This window comes from Ascidia mentula, chromosome 8, assembly GCF_947561715.1.
Source record: "Ascidia mentula chromosome 8, kaAscMent1.1, whole genome shotgun sequence".
NCBI lineage: Eukaryota > Metazoa > Chordata > Ascidiacea > Phlebobranchia > Ascidiidae > Ascidia > Ascidia mentula.
This window is the reverse complement of record NC_138573.1, coordinates 10,657,659-10,674,089: the sequence shown is the minus strand read 5'-3', so window position 1 is coordinate 10,674,089 and position 16,431 is coordinate 10,657,659. Positions and strand designations below refer to the sequence as shown.

The following is a 16,431-nucleotide window of genomic DNA, read 5'->3' as shown; positions in this document are numbered from 1 at the left end:
TTCACCTGCAACTAATCACGCATCGCGTCGTCGCGGCACAATAAGCACAATTTTGCGATTGGGCGTCTTAACGCACCAGTGTGAGTCTTGACGATCACCTGACGCACAACTCCTTTCCGATCAGGAAGTACCTCAATCACTCGACCCAGGAGCCACTTGCTCCGGGGCTGGTTGTCATCCGCCACAAGAACCACGTCATTGACCATAAAATTCGAATGTCCACTTGCCCACTTCGATCTGGGCATGAGCGTAGGCAGGTACTCGCGAGACCATCGCTTCCAAAACTGATCGGCCATGTATTGTACCTGACGCCACCGGTTTCGATGGTAACAGTCCTTCCCTGTGAACAGTCCTGGGGGCATATTCGGCGCTGCACGCTGCAGCAGTTAATGATTGGGAGTAAGGGGCTCCTCATCCTTCGGATCGAACGTCACTGGGACCAAGGGGCGGGAGTTTAGAATTGCCTCGACCTCTACCATCAGAGTGCACAACCGCTCATCAGACAACGTCTGCTCCGAGAGCAGGGCGCTGAGAATTTTGCGCACAGAGCGTATCATGCGCTCCCATACCCCACCCATGTGGCTGGCAGTGGGGGGATTAAAATTCCATACAATTTCGCGTTGTTGCAGATATTCGTGAATCTGCTGTTGGTTCCACTTCTTCAGTTCTTCGCGCAGGATACGCTCGGCTCCGACGAAATTCGTGCCGTTGTCGCTGAAGATCTGGTTTGGACGGCCACGACGACCGATGAACCGTCGAAGGGCTCCAATAAAGGAGTCAGTCGACAATGAATGGGCTATCTCGATGTGTGCGGCCCTGGTGGAGAAACAAGTAAAGATGCAACCGTACCTCTTTACCTCACTTCGCCCTTGCTTCACAAGGAAGGGTCCGAAGTAGTCGACACCCACCACTGAAAATGGTGGCTTGTTGGCCTGCAGCCTCGCAGCAGGAAGGTCTGCCATCATCTGCTTCCCCAAGGAACCGTTTCGTCGTCGGCAAGAGAGACACTTGCCCAGCACGCGTCGAACCGCCACACCTCCTTTGACAATCCAGTAGCGTTGTCTAAGGGACGACCAGGTGTGTCCCATTCCAGCATGACCAACCTCATCATGCCGCTGCATAATCACCAGGTCTGTAACCCGATGGTCGTACGGAAGGATGATCGGATGCTTCACATCGAAGTCGATCAATGCACGCTCCAGCCTTCCGCCAACCCTTAGAATTCCATCAACAAGAATTGGGTTGAGCTTTCCCAAAGCTCTCTTCTTCTTTGGCAAACAAACAGTTCCGTCCTTTGCCTTTGACACTGCAGCAATGACGTCTGGGAAACTGCGCCCCTGTACGTACTTCACGATCCCAAGCTCAGCAGCTTTGAGTTCGACGACAGTCAATTGACCAGTCGGTACCCTGTACTTCGACGGAAACCTATTGGCTAGCAACATTGACTTGTATCGGAGCATCCATCCGACAGCCCTTTTTAGCCGATTCCAGGACGAGTACTTGGCGATAAGTCGATCAGTGGGAGACTCGTTGGCGACGAGACAAACAGTTTGAGCTTCCTTCTTTGCTTGAAGAAACTCGATCGGCACGTTGGACAGGTCGGGGGAAGAGGGCCATGTATCTTCTCTTTCCCAAAGAAACTGGGGTCCACTGAGCCATCGGCTAGATCTTAGAAATTTGTTCACACCAAGTCCACGTGACGCTTCATCAGCAGGGTTTACCTTTGTGCTTACATGCCTCCACTGATTTGGATGAGATGCGTCTTCAATTTTGGCTAAGCGGTTTGCTACGAACACCGGAAAGCGCTTGTTGCAGTTGCGAATGCTTTGGAGAACGGCAGTCGAGTCTGTCCAGAACACAGATTGGCATCCGACCAGATCCAATTCCTTCCTCGCAAGTTGATCCAACTTGACTGAAACAACGGCGGCCGTCAACTCCAGGCGGGGAATCGAACACGTCTTCAGTGGGGCAACACGTGCTTTGCCCATCAGAAACGAACAGTGAATGCGTCCTCGCTCATCTACCAGCCTCAGGTATGTCACCGCACCATAAGCTGTAGATGACGCATCTGCGAAATGGTGCAATTCCTTTTTTCGCACCTTACCGAAACTGCTTGGCTTCACGCATCTAGGTAGAACGACGTCTTTTAACCGCGGTAGTTGCTGCAACCATTTCCTCCACGTTTCGGAATCCTCATCGGAAAGCACGTCGTCCCAACCAAGTTGTTTCCTGCAGAGGTCTCTTAGCATCGTCTTTGCCACCACGATCACGGGCGCTGCAAAACCAAGAGGATCATACAACGAACTCACCACTGACAGGATGACTCTTCTGGTAAAGGACTTCGGCTGCTTTACGTCAACGCAGAATCCGAACTCGTCTGAGCAAATGTTCCACCGAACTCCGAGAACTCTCTCGCACGACGATCCATCCAGACTCAGCTCTTTCACCGATTTTGCTCGTTCCTCTTCATCAATGGACGCGAGAACTCGCTCGCTGTTGCTAACCCACTTGGTTAAACGAAATCCCTTCCTCTTAAGAAGTGTGCAAATACTCTGGACAAGATTTATAGCGTCTGCTTCAGTTGATACAGACTTCAGACAGTCGTCGACGTAGAAATTCTTCTTTATGGTCTCGACGACCTCACTTGGAAACTCGTTTCGCAAATCATCAGCAGCCTGCTTCAGGCAAAAGCTCGCACATGAGGGGGAGGAAGCTGCCCCGAACAGGTGAACCAGCATCCGGTGTGCCGTGGGCTTCTTCGACATATCGCCACCGGGCCACCACAGGAATCGAAGTGCATCGCAATCAGTCGGTTGTACACGTATCTGATGAAACATGGCTTCCACGTCGGCCACGAGAGCCACATGTCCCATCCGAAATCTTGAAAGGACACCAACCAACGAGTTGGTCAGGTCCGGGCCCTGAAGTAGAGCTTCATTCAGCGACTGCCCGCGATACTTGGCGGCGCAGTCGAAAACCACCCGCACCTTTCCTGGCTTGTGCGGATTTGTGACAGGATGATGTGGCAGATACCACGCAACATCTTTGGTCTGTTTGTCATTAGGAATCTCCTCTGCATAGCCTTTAGCTATGTAACCCTGGACCGTCTTGGTGTAAACGTCCCGCAGAAATTCATCACGCATCAGGCGGCGTTCCAAAGATCTCAGACGGTTTAGTGCCATGTCCCTGTTGTTGCGCAGCGGGTGCGCATTCGGACGCCACGGCAACGGCAACTCATAATGTCCCTGCTGGAATTTCACACCGTTCTTCATTTTATCTAAAACATACCGGTCTTCACGGGACATAGGCATCTCTGTGCAGTTGGTATCCTGAAAGTCGGTCTTCCACATTCGCTCCAGCTTATCCTGTAGCGAATCATCGGCAACTTGGGTAAAGTTTACTGCAAACCAATCGTTTGATTTCTTGCAGACAGGTCCCGCTAAGGCCCATCCAAGTGGAACCTTAAATGCAATAGGCTGCTTCGGTTTTCCCTTCCGTACCTCTTGTACGAGAAAGGCATCTGGCACATCCAAACCAATCAGCAGCAAAGCTTCACTGCAGTCAACACGCGGGAATGACAAATCCTTGATATGAGGCAGTCCGTTCAATTCTATCTTTGTCGGAAACTTGTTGGCGGAAATGGGCAAACAATCAACGGCAAACACTTCCGGGAGTTCCACAGTCGCAGCACCATCAAGCGAAGCAACGGTCAAGCCGACCATCTTGCCTTCGCGCCTGCGACTGTCTCCGTTGACCGTTTTCAGCGTCACGTTGCTCGGTTCACCTTTCAGCCCAAGCCTTTCAGTTAACTTCCTGTCACACAAAGTGACACCAGAACCAGTATCCAGAAGAGCGTACGTGTTTACGCACCTTCCGTTGGCACTGACCTTGACGGCAACCATCATCAGATTGACATTCTGGCGACCAGAAGAAGCATGACAGTCCCTTTCACTTGCCGACACAACCGAACAGACAGTCCGTTCCGGGGCGGTTCCCATAACAGGGGAGGATTCGTCTTCTCTCTTCTCCGGTGGATGCAACAATGTGTGATGAGCTTCGTTGCAGTCCTTCACTGTGCACGCCTTGGGGCTGTTGCACCTTGTAGCAAAATGTCCAAATCGAAAACAGTTGTCACACAGTCTGCGGCGTCGGGTAACGCGCAAACGATCACAGTACGACCGGGATTTAAATTCCTCGCACTTTACAAGGCCGTGCCTTCCCGAACAGCACGGACACAGAGGGACTGCTGGAACGTGGGAAGGTCCAGCACGAGCCTTGGGCTTAGACTCTTCTTCCTTTACAACAACGTGACTAGAGGCCTTTACATGACTACCTTTACCTTTTGCTTTCTTGGTTTCGTTGCGATGCTCGTCCAGCATGCGACTGAACAACGAATTGGCAATCCGGTCCTCCGTTTCCACGAATTCGACCAGGTGTTCGAATTGGGGTTCACGGCCGGTCGTCCTGACTATTTTCTCAACATGCCGTTTCCAGCTCTCCTGCATCTTGAAGGGTAAACGATTTGCCACCGCAATCAGCGTAGGGTAGTTATTCATCTCGGAATGCTCGTCAATGTCTGAAAGTGTAAGTAAACAATCGCGCAGCGACTGCGCCAATTCGCTTAAACCAGCAGCGTCATTTGGTCGTAACTCTTGACCGTTCACAACGCACCTTACACAGGCATGAGCAATTATATGGGACTTGCCATACTGTTGAAATAGCAACTCTCTCGCTTGTCGGTAACCGTTTTCCTTCAGTCTATAGCAGTGCTCAATCAGTTTACGGGCTTTGCCTTCACAATGCTGGATCAAGTACGACAATTTGGCTCCATCGTCATCGACATTGTCATCGATACGAGAATCAAAATTGCGAACGAACCGCCAATAGTCCATTGGATTGCCGTTAAATACAATTACTTCAGGCTTGGGCCTGTTAATGTGCTTAACAAGCGATACGATTTCACTACCATGTGCACTTGTTGGCTTAGCAAATGCGGAAGGAGCATTTACATTCGGGTTTGTTAGGTCAGAAGAACCTTGTCCTTCACATGAGGGTTTATTTACAGGCATAGAATGTGACAAGGACACAGCCGGGGCCACATAGTCAACCACATACCGCCGATCCGAAGGGCTTCGCTGCGACGTGACGGGAGGTGACGTAAACAGGACACGACGCTGATCCTGCAGCGGCTGCTCTCTGGAGGATATGGATGATCCCCCAGAACCTCTCACCGTCACGTACTCCGTGTTTCCCGACATCTCGTCCCAAACCTTCTCTTCCACCTCGGCGGCCTGCAGTCGATGTTGTAGCTCCAGCATTTCCAAGTCATCCCTTCGGCGCTGTTCTTCTTCGGCTTGCTGTCGGGCCAACTTCTGTTCTTCTTCGGCTTGCTGTCGCGCCAGCTTCTGTCTTTGAGCGGTCTGTTGAACAGCAAGACGCGCTAGCTGTGTTGTTACTTTAACCCGTGTTCTACTGCTTGTCGAAGAACCAGAGCGCATACTTCGTCCGCAGGACGAGTTGTTGTCCTTCAGACTACCGTCACCGCTTCCACCTGGGCTGGTTGCATGCCCAGATAAATCACGACAAGATTGCGAGTTTGCCTCACAAACCCAGGAGGCAACTCGGTCGTCAAATTCAGTTTTGTTTTTCTTTACGCTTTCAAGATCATCGGCAAGCTCGGGATGCGCCTTGTAGGCCTCAACCGCATCAATAAAAAGCTGTTCTAAAGTAACCAAGACAGTCTCAAGCACCTCCAAGTTGCGGTGATCCTTCATCAGACGCTCGGCGGTGATGTATTGTCCACTGAGTCGTCGAAGACGATCAACGACCGCATCAGGAAGTGTCGGTGGAGAAACGCTTGGTTCTGCCATATTGAAAGGCGAACTTGGCAAGATTGCCTTTACCAAATAGTTAAACTTGCTTTCAACAAACAGTTGAAACTTTCATGTAACGCCCGTTAGATGCTCCCCGGTTCGTGGAGCGGAACGTAACACGAGGGAAAGGTTAAAACGCGCCTCCTGAACTTCCTCCGAATATATTCGGAGTTTTTTATTCGGTCAAAGAAGACGGTTTCTACACAAAATGCATCACGTCAACAAATGCACTTCAAATGAACAAATACAATATAGGCTCACCAACTGTTTTCGGAACCGGCATGCAAACGAATAAATTGTTGGTTCAGTGTCACGCCTAAACAAAGAAGCAATGTAGCCTATAGTTACAAATTCCCGAAACGACGTTACACACAATGCTTACCAATTGTTGTGACAGCAAACCACAGACACCACTTGAATTAAATGGCACGAACACTCTATCATTAAGCCCTTTGCGACATAGAACCGTGCTCCACGGAAGCCAAACACGAAAAGGAGTTAACCACGTTTTCATTTCAACAAAACTACCCGTTAACTGTTACGTCACAAACTGCAATAGACTGCAACAATTATAGCAGTGAAAAGAAAAAAGGCACATAAATAGAAATCAGGCAATTGCTGGCAAATAAGATGTAACAAAATGTTTTCCACTGCATAGTAAAACTTGTACTGAAAAAAGATATTTTTTATCGAAAATTCATATACTGCAAAATGGACAAGTGCTGAAATCGCACAGTTACATACGTTGTGCAACCGCAAAAGCAATACTGGAATACCAGTGTTTTCCACTGTATAGTAAAACTTGTACTGAAAAAAGATATTTTTTATCGAAAATTCATATACTGCAAAATGGACAAGTGCTGAAATCGCACAGTTACATACATTGTAACGTGCTTTTTCTGTGGATCGGCGGCGCTACACGCTACACAGCAGTTTTTTGGCCTTCAGCCCAAACGCGTCCCATCCAATCTTCGAGTTAGCCGAGCCCGCGAAACACAACAGACACTTGTATTCGATACGGGAACGACCGGCACAACAACGCGCCAGAAATGGAACGGTTTCTAGTTAAAGAAACACAATTGTACATTCAATATATAGACAAATTCACACTATGGCAAATTCAATCGCACTTACCGAACTGTTTTGCGACCGATCTTATTCCGTAAATTATCAGTAGTGACAACACATCTTTCAGTTGCATTAGTAATCCAGTAAACTTTTCAATTGTTACAAAGCAGTCAACAAACTATTTCGCGTTTTGCAACTAAAACCTTATTCAAATAGAATCAGTATTATTGTATCATAGCATACTATGATTGTATGTACCACAACAACTGGCAGCACAACTAGCAACAAAAAACATAACCGCGCACATCTACTGCGCAGCCTTTGTCACATAATAACGAGAGTTGTGCCAAACATAGAAAACATAACGTGAACGAATAAACGAAATTGGGTTTGGGAATCTACACCAGTATTGCTTTTGCGTTTGCACAACGTATGTAATTGTGCGAGTTCAGCACTTGTCCATTTTGCAGTATTTGAATTTTCAATAAAAAATATTTTCTTTCAGTACAAGTTTTACTATGCAGTGGAAAACATTGGTACTCCAGTATTGCTTTTGCGGTTGCACAACGTATGTAACTGTGCCATTTCAGCACTTGTACATTTTGCAGTATATGACTTTTTGTGAAAAAATATTTTTTTTCAGTACAAGCTTTATTATTCAGTGGAAAACGCTGGTACTCCAGTATTGCTTTTGCGGTTGCACAACGTATGTAACTCTGCGATTTCAGCACTTGTCCATTTTGCAGTATATGACTTTTCGATAAAAAATATTTTTTTTCAGTACAAGCTTTATTATATAGTGGAAAACGCTGGTACTCCAGTATTGCTTTTGCGGTTACACAACGGATGCAACTATGCCATTTCAGCACTTGTCCATTTTGCAGTATAGGAAATTTGAATAAAAAATATTTTTTTTCATGACAAGCTTTATTATACAGTGGAAAACGCTGGTACTCCGGTATTGCTTTTGCGGCAGCACAACGTATGCAACTATGCGATTTCAGCACTTATCCATTTTGCACGATATGACTTTTCGATAAAAAATAGTTTTTTTTCAGTACAAGCTTTATTATACAGTGGAAAACGCTGGTACTCCAGTATTGCTTTTGCGGTTGCACAACGTATGTAACTGTGCGATTTCAGCACTTGTCCATTTTGCAGTATATGACTTTTGGATAAAAAATATTTTTTTTCATGACAAGCTTTATTATACAGTGGAAAACGCTGGTACTCCAGTATTGCTTTTGCGGTTGCAAAAAGTATGTAACGATGCGATTTCAGCACTTATCCATTTTGCAGTATATGACTTTTTGTGAAAAAATATTTTTTTTCAGTACTAGCTTTATTATACAGTGGAAGACGCTGGTACTCCATTATTGCTTTTGCGGTTGCACAACGTATGCAACTGTGCGATTTCAGCACTTGTCCATTTTGCAGTATACGACTTTTCGCGAAAAAGTATTTTGTTTCAGTACAAGCTTTATTATACAGTGGAAAACGCCGGTACTCCAGTATTGCTTTTGCGGTTGCACAACGTATGTAACTCTGCGATTTCAGCACTTGTCCATTTTGCAGTATATGACTTTTCGATAAAAAATATTTTTTTTCAGTACAAGCTTTATTATACATGGGAAAACGCTGATACTCCGGTATTGCTTTTTCGGTTGCACAACGTATGTAACTATGCGATTTCAGCACTTGTCCATTTTGCAGTATATGACTTTTTGTGAAAAAATATTTTTTTTCAGTACAAGCTTTATTAGACAGTGGAAATGCTGTTACTCCAGTATTGCTTTTGCGGTTGCACAACGTATGTAACTATGCGATTTCAGCACTTGTCCATTTTGAAGTATAGGACTTTACGTAAAAAAATTTTTTTTTTCAGTACAAGCTTTATTAAACAGTGGAAAACGCTGATACTCCAGTATTGCTTTTGCGGTTGCACAACGTATGTAACTGTGCGATTTCAGCACTTGTCCATTTTGCAGTATATGACTTTTCGATAAAAAATGTTTTTTTTCAGTACAAGCTTTATTATATAGTGGAAAACGCTGGTTCTCCAGTATTGCTTTTGCGGTTGCACAACGTACGTAACTATGCCATTTCAGCACTTGTCCATTTTGCAGTATATGACTTTTGGATAAAAAATATTTTTTTTCATGACAAGCTTTATTGTACAGTGGAAAACGCTGGTACTCCAGTATTGCTTTTACGGTAGCACAACGCATGCGATTTCAGCACTTATCCATTTTGCAGTATATGACTTTTCGTGAAAAAATATTTTGATTCAGTACAAGCTTTAATATACAGTGGAAAACGCTGGTACTCCAGTATTGCTTTTGCGGTTGCAAAAAGTATGTAACGATGCGTTTTCAGCACTTGTCCATTTTGCAGTATATGACTTTTCGATAAAAAATTGTTTTTTTTCAGTACAAGCTTTATTATACAGTGGAAAAATCTGGTACTCCAGTATTGCTTTTGCGGTTGCACAAGGTATGTAACTGTGCGATTTCAGCACTTGTCCATTTTGCAGTATATGACTTTTCGACAAAAAATATTTTTTTTCAGTACAAGCTTTATTATACAGTGGAAAACGCTGGTACTCCAGCATTGCTTTTGCGGCTGCACAACGTATGTAACTGTGCCACTTCAGCACTTATCCATTTTGCAGTATATGACTTTTTGTGAAAAAATATTTTTTTTCAGTGCTAGCTTTATTATACAGTGGAAGACGCTGGTACTCCATTATTGCTTTTGCGGTTGCACAACGTATGTAACTGTGCGATTTCAGCACTTGTCCATTTTGCAGTATACGACTTTTCGTGAAAAAGTATTTTGTTTCAGTACAAGTTTTATTATACAGTGGAAAACGCCGGTAATCCAGTATTGCTTTTGCGGTTGCACAACGTATGTAACTCTGCGATTTCAGCACTTGTCCATTTTGCAGTATATGACTTTTCGTGAAAAAATATTTTTTGTCAGTACAAGCTTTATTATACATGGGAAAACGCTGATACTCCGGTATTGCTTTTGCGGTTGCACAACGTATGTAACTATGCGATTTCAGCACTTGTCCATTTTGCAGTATATGACTTTTTGTGAAAAAATATTTTTTTTCAGTACAAGCTTTATTAGACAGTGGAAAACGCTGGTACTCCAGTATTGCTTTTGCGGTTGCACAACGTATGTAACTGTGCGATTTCAGCACTTGTCCATTTTGCAGTATATGACTTTTTGCAAAAAAATATTTTTTTCAGTCCAAGCTTTATTATACAGTGGAAATGCTGGTACTCCAGTATTGCTTTTGCGGTTGCACAACGTATGTAACTATGCGATTTCAGCACTTGTCCCTTGTGAAGTTTAGGACTTTTCGTAAAAAAATATTTTTTTTTAGTACAAGCTTTATTATACAGTGGAAAACGCTGGTACTCCAGTATTGCTTTTGCGGTTGCACAATGTATGTTACTATGCGATTTCAGCACTTGTCCATTTTGCAGCATAGGAAATTTGGATAAAAAATATTTTTTTTCATGACAAGCTTTATTATACAGTGGAAAACGCTGGTACTCCGGTATTGCTTTTGCGGCAGCACAACGTATGCAACTATGCGATTTCAGCACTTATACATTTTGCAGTATGTGACTTTTCGTGAAAAAATGTTTTTATTCAGTACAAGCTTTATTATACAGTGGAAAACGCTGGTACTCCAGTATTGCTTTTGCGGTTGCAAAAAGTATGTAACGATGCGATTTCAGCACTTGTCCATTTTGCAGTATATGACTTTTCGACAAAAAATATTTTTTTTCAGTACAAGCCTTATTATACAGTGGAAAACGCTGGTACTCCAGTATTGCTTTTGCGGTTGCACAACGTATGTAACTATGCGATTTCAGCACTTGTCCATTTTGCAGTATATGACTTTTCAATAAAAAATAGTTTTTTTTCAGTTCAAGCTTTATTATACAGTGGAAAACGCTGGTACTCCAGTATTGCTTTTGCGGTTGCACAACGTATGTAACTGTGCGATTTCAGCACTTGTCCATTTTGCAGTATACGACTTTTCGTGAAAAAGTATTTTGTTTCAGTACAAGCTTTATTATACAGTGGAAAAGGCCGGTAATCCAGTATTGCTTTTGCGGTTGCACATCGTATGTAACTCTGCGATTTCAGCACTTGTCCATTTTGCAGTATATGACTTTTTGTGAAAAAATATTTTTTTTCAGTACAAGCTTTATTAGACAGTGGAAAACGCTGGTACTCCAGTATTGCTTTTGCGGTTGCACAACGTATGTAACTGTGCGATTTCAGCACTTGTCCATTTTGCAGTATGTGACTTTTCGTGAAAAAATGTTTTTATTCAGTACAAGCTTTATTATACAGTGGAAAACGCTGGTACTCCAGTATTGCTTTTGCGGTTGCAAAAAGTATGTAACGATGCGATTTCAGCACTTGTCCATTTTGCAGTATATGACTTTTCGACAAAAAATATTTTTTTTCAGTACAAGCTTTATTATACAGTGGAAAACGCTGGTACTCCAGTATTGCTTTTGCGGTTGCACAACGTATGTAACTATGCGATTTCAGCACTTGTCCATTTTGCAGTATATGACTTTTGGATAAAAAATATTTTTTTTCATGACAAGCTTTATTATACAGTGGAAAACGCTGGTACTCCAGTATTGCTTTTGCGGTTGCAAAAAGTATGTAACGATGCGATTTCAGCACTTGTCCATTTTGCAGTATATGACTTTTCGACAAAAAATATTTTTTTTCAGTACAAGCTTTATTATACAGTGGAAAACGCTGGTACTCCAGTATTGCTTTTGCGGTTGCACAACGTATGTAACTGTGCCACTTCAGCACTTATCCATTTTGCAGTATATGACTTTTTGTGAAAAAATATTTTTTTTCAGTACTAGCTTTATTATACAGTGGAAGACGCTGGTACTCCATTATTGCTTTTGCGGTTGCACAACGTATGCAACTGTGCGATTTCAGCACTTGTCCATTTTGCAGTATACGACTTTTCGTGAAAAAGTATTTTGTTTCAGTACAAGCTTTATTATACAGTGGAAAACGATGGTACTCCAGTATTGCTTTTGCGGTTGCACAACGTATGTAACTCTGCGATTTCAGCACTTGTCCATTTTGCAGTATATGACTTTTCGATAAAAATATTTTTTGTCAGTACAAGCTTTATTATACATGGGAAAACGCTGATACTCCGGTATTGCTTTTTCGGTTGCACAACGTATGTAACTATGCGATTTCAGCACTTGTCCATTTTGCAGTATATGACTTTTTGTGAAAAAATATTTTTTTTCAGTACAAGCTTTATTAGACAGTGGAAAACGCTGGTACTCCATTATTGCTTTTGCGGTTGCACAACGTATGTAACTGTGCGATTTCAGCACTTGTCCATTTTGCAGTATATGACTTTTCGCAAAAAATATTTTTTTCAGTACAAGCTTTATTATACAGTGGAAATGCTGTTACTCCAGTATTGCTTTTGCGGTTGCACAACGTATGTAACTGTGCGATTTCAGCACTTGTCCATTTTGCAGTATACGACTTTTCGTGAAAAAGTATTTTGTTTCAGTACAAGCTTTATTATACAGTGGAAAACGCCGGTAATCCAGTATTGCTTTTGCGGTTGCACAACGTATGTAACTCTGCGATTTCAGCACTTGTCCATTTTGCAGTATATGACTTTTCGATAAAAAATATTTTTTGTCAGTACAAGCTTTATTATACATGGGAAAACGCTGATACTCCAGTATTGCTTTTGCGGTTGCACAACGTATGTAACTATGCGATTTCAGCACTTGTCCATTTTGCAGTATATGACTTTTTGTAAAAAAATATTTTTTTTCAGTACAAGCTTTATTAGACAGTGGAAAACGCTGGTACTCCAGTATTGCTTTTGCGGTTGCACAACGTATGTAACTGTGCGATTTCAGCACTTGTCCATTTTGCAGTATATGACTTTTCGATGAAAAATATTTTTTTGCAGTACAAGCTTTTTTATACAGTGGAAAACGCTGATACTCCAGTATTGCTTTTGCGGTTGCACAGCGTATGTAACTATGCGATTTCAGCACTTGTCCATTTTGCAGTATATGACTTTTCGATAAAAAATAATTTTTTCAGTCCAAGCTTTATTATACAGTGAAACGCTGGTACTCCAGTATTGCTTTTGCGGTTGCACAACGTATGTAACTGTGCGATTTCAGCACTTATCCATTTTGCAGTATATGACCTTCCGTGAAAAAGTTTTTTTTTTCAGTACTAGCTTTATTATACAGTGGAAAACGCCGGTTCTCCTGTATTGCTTTTGCGGTTGCACAACGTATGTGAATCTTCGATTTCACCACTTGTCCATTTTGAAGTATAGGTCTTTTCGTAAAAAAATATTTTCTTTTAGTACAAGCTTTATTACACAGGGGAAAACGATGGTACTCCAGTATTGCTTTTGCGGTTGCACAACGTATGTAACTGTGCGATTTCAGCACTTGTCCATTTTGCAGTATATGACTTTTTGCAAAAAAATATTTTTTTCAGTCCAAGCTTTATTATGCAGTGGAAATGCTGGTACTCCAGTATTGCTTTTGCGGTTGCACAACGTATGTAACTATGCGATTTCAGCACTTGTCCATTTTGAAGTATAGGACTTTTCGTAAAAAAATATTTTTTTTTAGTACAAGCTTTATTATACAGTGGAAAACGCTGGTACTCCAGTATTGCTTTTGCGGTTGCACAATGTATGTTACTATGCGATTTCAGCACTTGTCCATTTTGCAGTATACGACTTTCGTGAAAAAATATTTTTTTTCAGGACAAGCTTTATTATACACTGGAAACCGCTGGCACTCCAGTATTGCTTTTGCGGTTGCTAAAAGTATGTAACGATGCGATTTCAGCACTTGTCCATTTTGCAGTATATGACTTTTCAATTAAAAATAGTTTTTTTTCAGTACAAGCTTTATTATACAGTGGAAAACGCTGGTACTCCAGTATTGCTTTTGCGGTTGCACAACGTATATAACTGTGCGATTTCAGCACTTGTCCATTTTGCAGTATATGACTTTTCGATAAAAAATATTTTTTTTCAGTACAAGCTTTATTATACAGTGAAACGCTGGTACTCCAGTATTGCTTTTGCGGTTGCACAACGTATGTAACTGTGCGATTTCAGCACTTATCCATTTTGCAGTATATGACCTTCCGTGAAAAAGTTTTTTTTTTCAGTACTAGCTTTATTATACAGTGGAAAACGCCGGTTCTCCTGTATTGCTTTTGCGGTTGCACAACGTATGTGAATCTTCGATTTCACCACTTGTCCATTTTGAAGTATAGGTCTTTTCGTAAAAAAATATTTTCTTTTAGTACAAGCTTTATTACACAGGGGAAAACGATGGTACTCCAGTATTGCTTTTGCGGTTGCACAACGTATGTAACTATGCGATTTCAGCACTTGTCCATTTTGCAGTATATGACTTTTCGTGAAAAAATGATTTTTTTTCAGTACAACCCTTATTATACATTGGAAACCGCTGGTACTCCAGTATTGCTTTTGCGGTTGCACAACGTATGTTGCTCTGCGATTTCAGCACTTGTCCATTTTGCAGTATATGACTTTTCGTGAAAAAATATTTTTTTTCAGTGCAAACTTTATTATACAGTGGAAACCGCTGGTACTCCAGTATTGCTTTTGCGGTTGCACAACGTATTTTACTCTGCGATTTCAGCACTTGTCCATTTTGCAGTATATGACTTTTCGATAAAAAATATTTTTTTTCAGTACAAGCTTTATTATACAGTGGAAAACGCTGGTACTCTAGTATTGCTTTGTGCGGTTGCACAACGTAGGTAACTGTGCGATTTCAGCACTTGTCCATTTTGCAGTATATGACTTTTCGTGAAAAAATATTTTTTGTCAGTACAAGCTTTATTATACATGGGAAAACGCTGATACTCCGGTATTGCTTTTGCGGTTGCACAACGTATGTAACTATGCGATTTCAGCACTTGTCCCTTGTGAATTTAGGACTTTTCGTAAAAAAATATTTTTTTTTAGTACAAGCTTTATTATACAGTGGAAAACGCTGGTACTCCAGTATTGCTTTTGCGGTTGCACAATGTATGTTACTATGCGATTTCAGCACTTGTCCATTTTGCAGTATAGGAAATTTGGATAAAAATATTTTTTTTCATGACAAGCTTTATTATACAGTGGAAAACGCTGGTTCTCCGGTATTGCTTTTGCGGCAGCACAACGTATGCAACTATGCGATTTCAGCACTTATCCATTTTGCAGTATGTGACTTTTCGTGAAAAAATGTTTTTATTCAGTACAAGCTTTATTATACAGTGGAAAACGCTGGTACTCCAGTATTGCTTTTGCGGTTGCAAAAAGTATGTAACGATGCGATTTCAGCACTTGTCCATTTTGCACGATATGACTTTTCGATAAAAAATAGTTTTTCTTCAGTACAAGCTTTATTATACAGTGGAAAACGCTGGTACTCCAGTATTGCTTTTGCGGTTGCACAACGTATGTAACTATGCGATTTCAGCACTTGTCCATTTTGCAGTATATGACTTTTCGATAAAAAAAAGTTTTTTTTCAGTTCAAGCTTTATTATACAGTGGAAAACGCTGGTACTCCAGTATTGCTTTTGCGGTTGCACAACGTATGTAACTGTGCGATTTCAGCACTTGTCCATTTTGCAGTATACGACTTTTCGTGAGAAAGTATTTTGTTTCAGTACAAGCTTTATTATACAGTGGAAAACGCCGGTAATCCAGTATTGCTTTTGCGGTTGCACATCGTATGTAACTCTGCGATTTCAGCACTTGTCCATTTTGCAGTATATGACTTTTTGTGAAAAAATATTTTTTTTCAGTACAAGCTTTATTAGACAGTGGAAAACGCTGGTACTCCAGTATTGCTTTTGCGGTTGCACAACGTATGTAACTGTGCGATTTCAGCACTTGTCCATTTTGCAGTATATGACTTTTTGCAAAAAAAATATTTTATTCAGTCCAAGCTTTATTATACAGTGGAAATGCAGGTACTCCAGTATTGCTTTTGCGGTTGCACAACGTATGTAACTATGCGATTTCAGCACTTGTCCCTTGTGAAGTATAGGACTTTTCGTAAAAAAATATTTTTTTTTAGTACAAGCTTTATTATACAGTGGAAAACGCTGGTACTCCAGTATTGCTTTTGCGGTTGCACAACGTATGTAACTATGCGATTTCAGCACTTGTCCATTTTGCAGTATATGACTTTTCGATAAAAAATAATTTTTTTCAGCACAAGGTTTATTATACAATGGAAAACCCTGGTACTCCAGTATTCCTTTTGCGGTTGCACAACGTATGTAACTATGCGATTTCAGCACTTGTCCATTTTGCAGTACATGACTTTTCGATAAAAAATAATTTTTTCAGCACAAGGTTTATTATACAATGGAAAACGCTGGTA

General features: G+C 41.8%; 2 protein-coding genes across 2 annotated transcripts; both read right to left on the bottom strand.

The window, feature by feature from the left end:
• Positions 1-320: 320 nt before the first annotated feature.
• On the bottom strand, positions 321-1,948 carry LOC145912232 (uncharacterized). The gene has a single exon (XM_082999645.1). The coding sequence runs from the start codon at positions 1,458-1,460 to the stop codon at positions 387-389; it is 1,074 nt and encodes a 357-aa protein (XP_082855771.1). The 5' UTR covers positions 1,461-1,948; the 3' UTR covers positions 321-386.
• On the bottom strand, positions 1,516-5,870 carry LOC145911910 (uncharacterized). The gene is made up of 2 exons (XM_082999345.1): positions 1,722-5,870; positions 1,516-1,650 (listed from the first exon to the last, which is right to left on the bottom strand). The coding sequence occupies exons 1-2, from the start codon at positions 5,868-5,870 to the stop codon at positions 1,516-1,518; spliced, it is 4,284 nt and encodes a 1,427-aa protein (XP_082855471.1).
• Between the last annotated feature and the right edge of the window lie 10,561 nt (positions 5,871-16,431).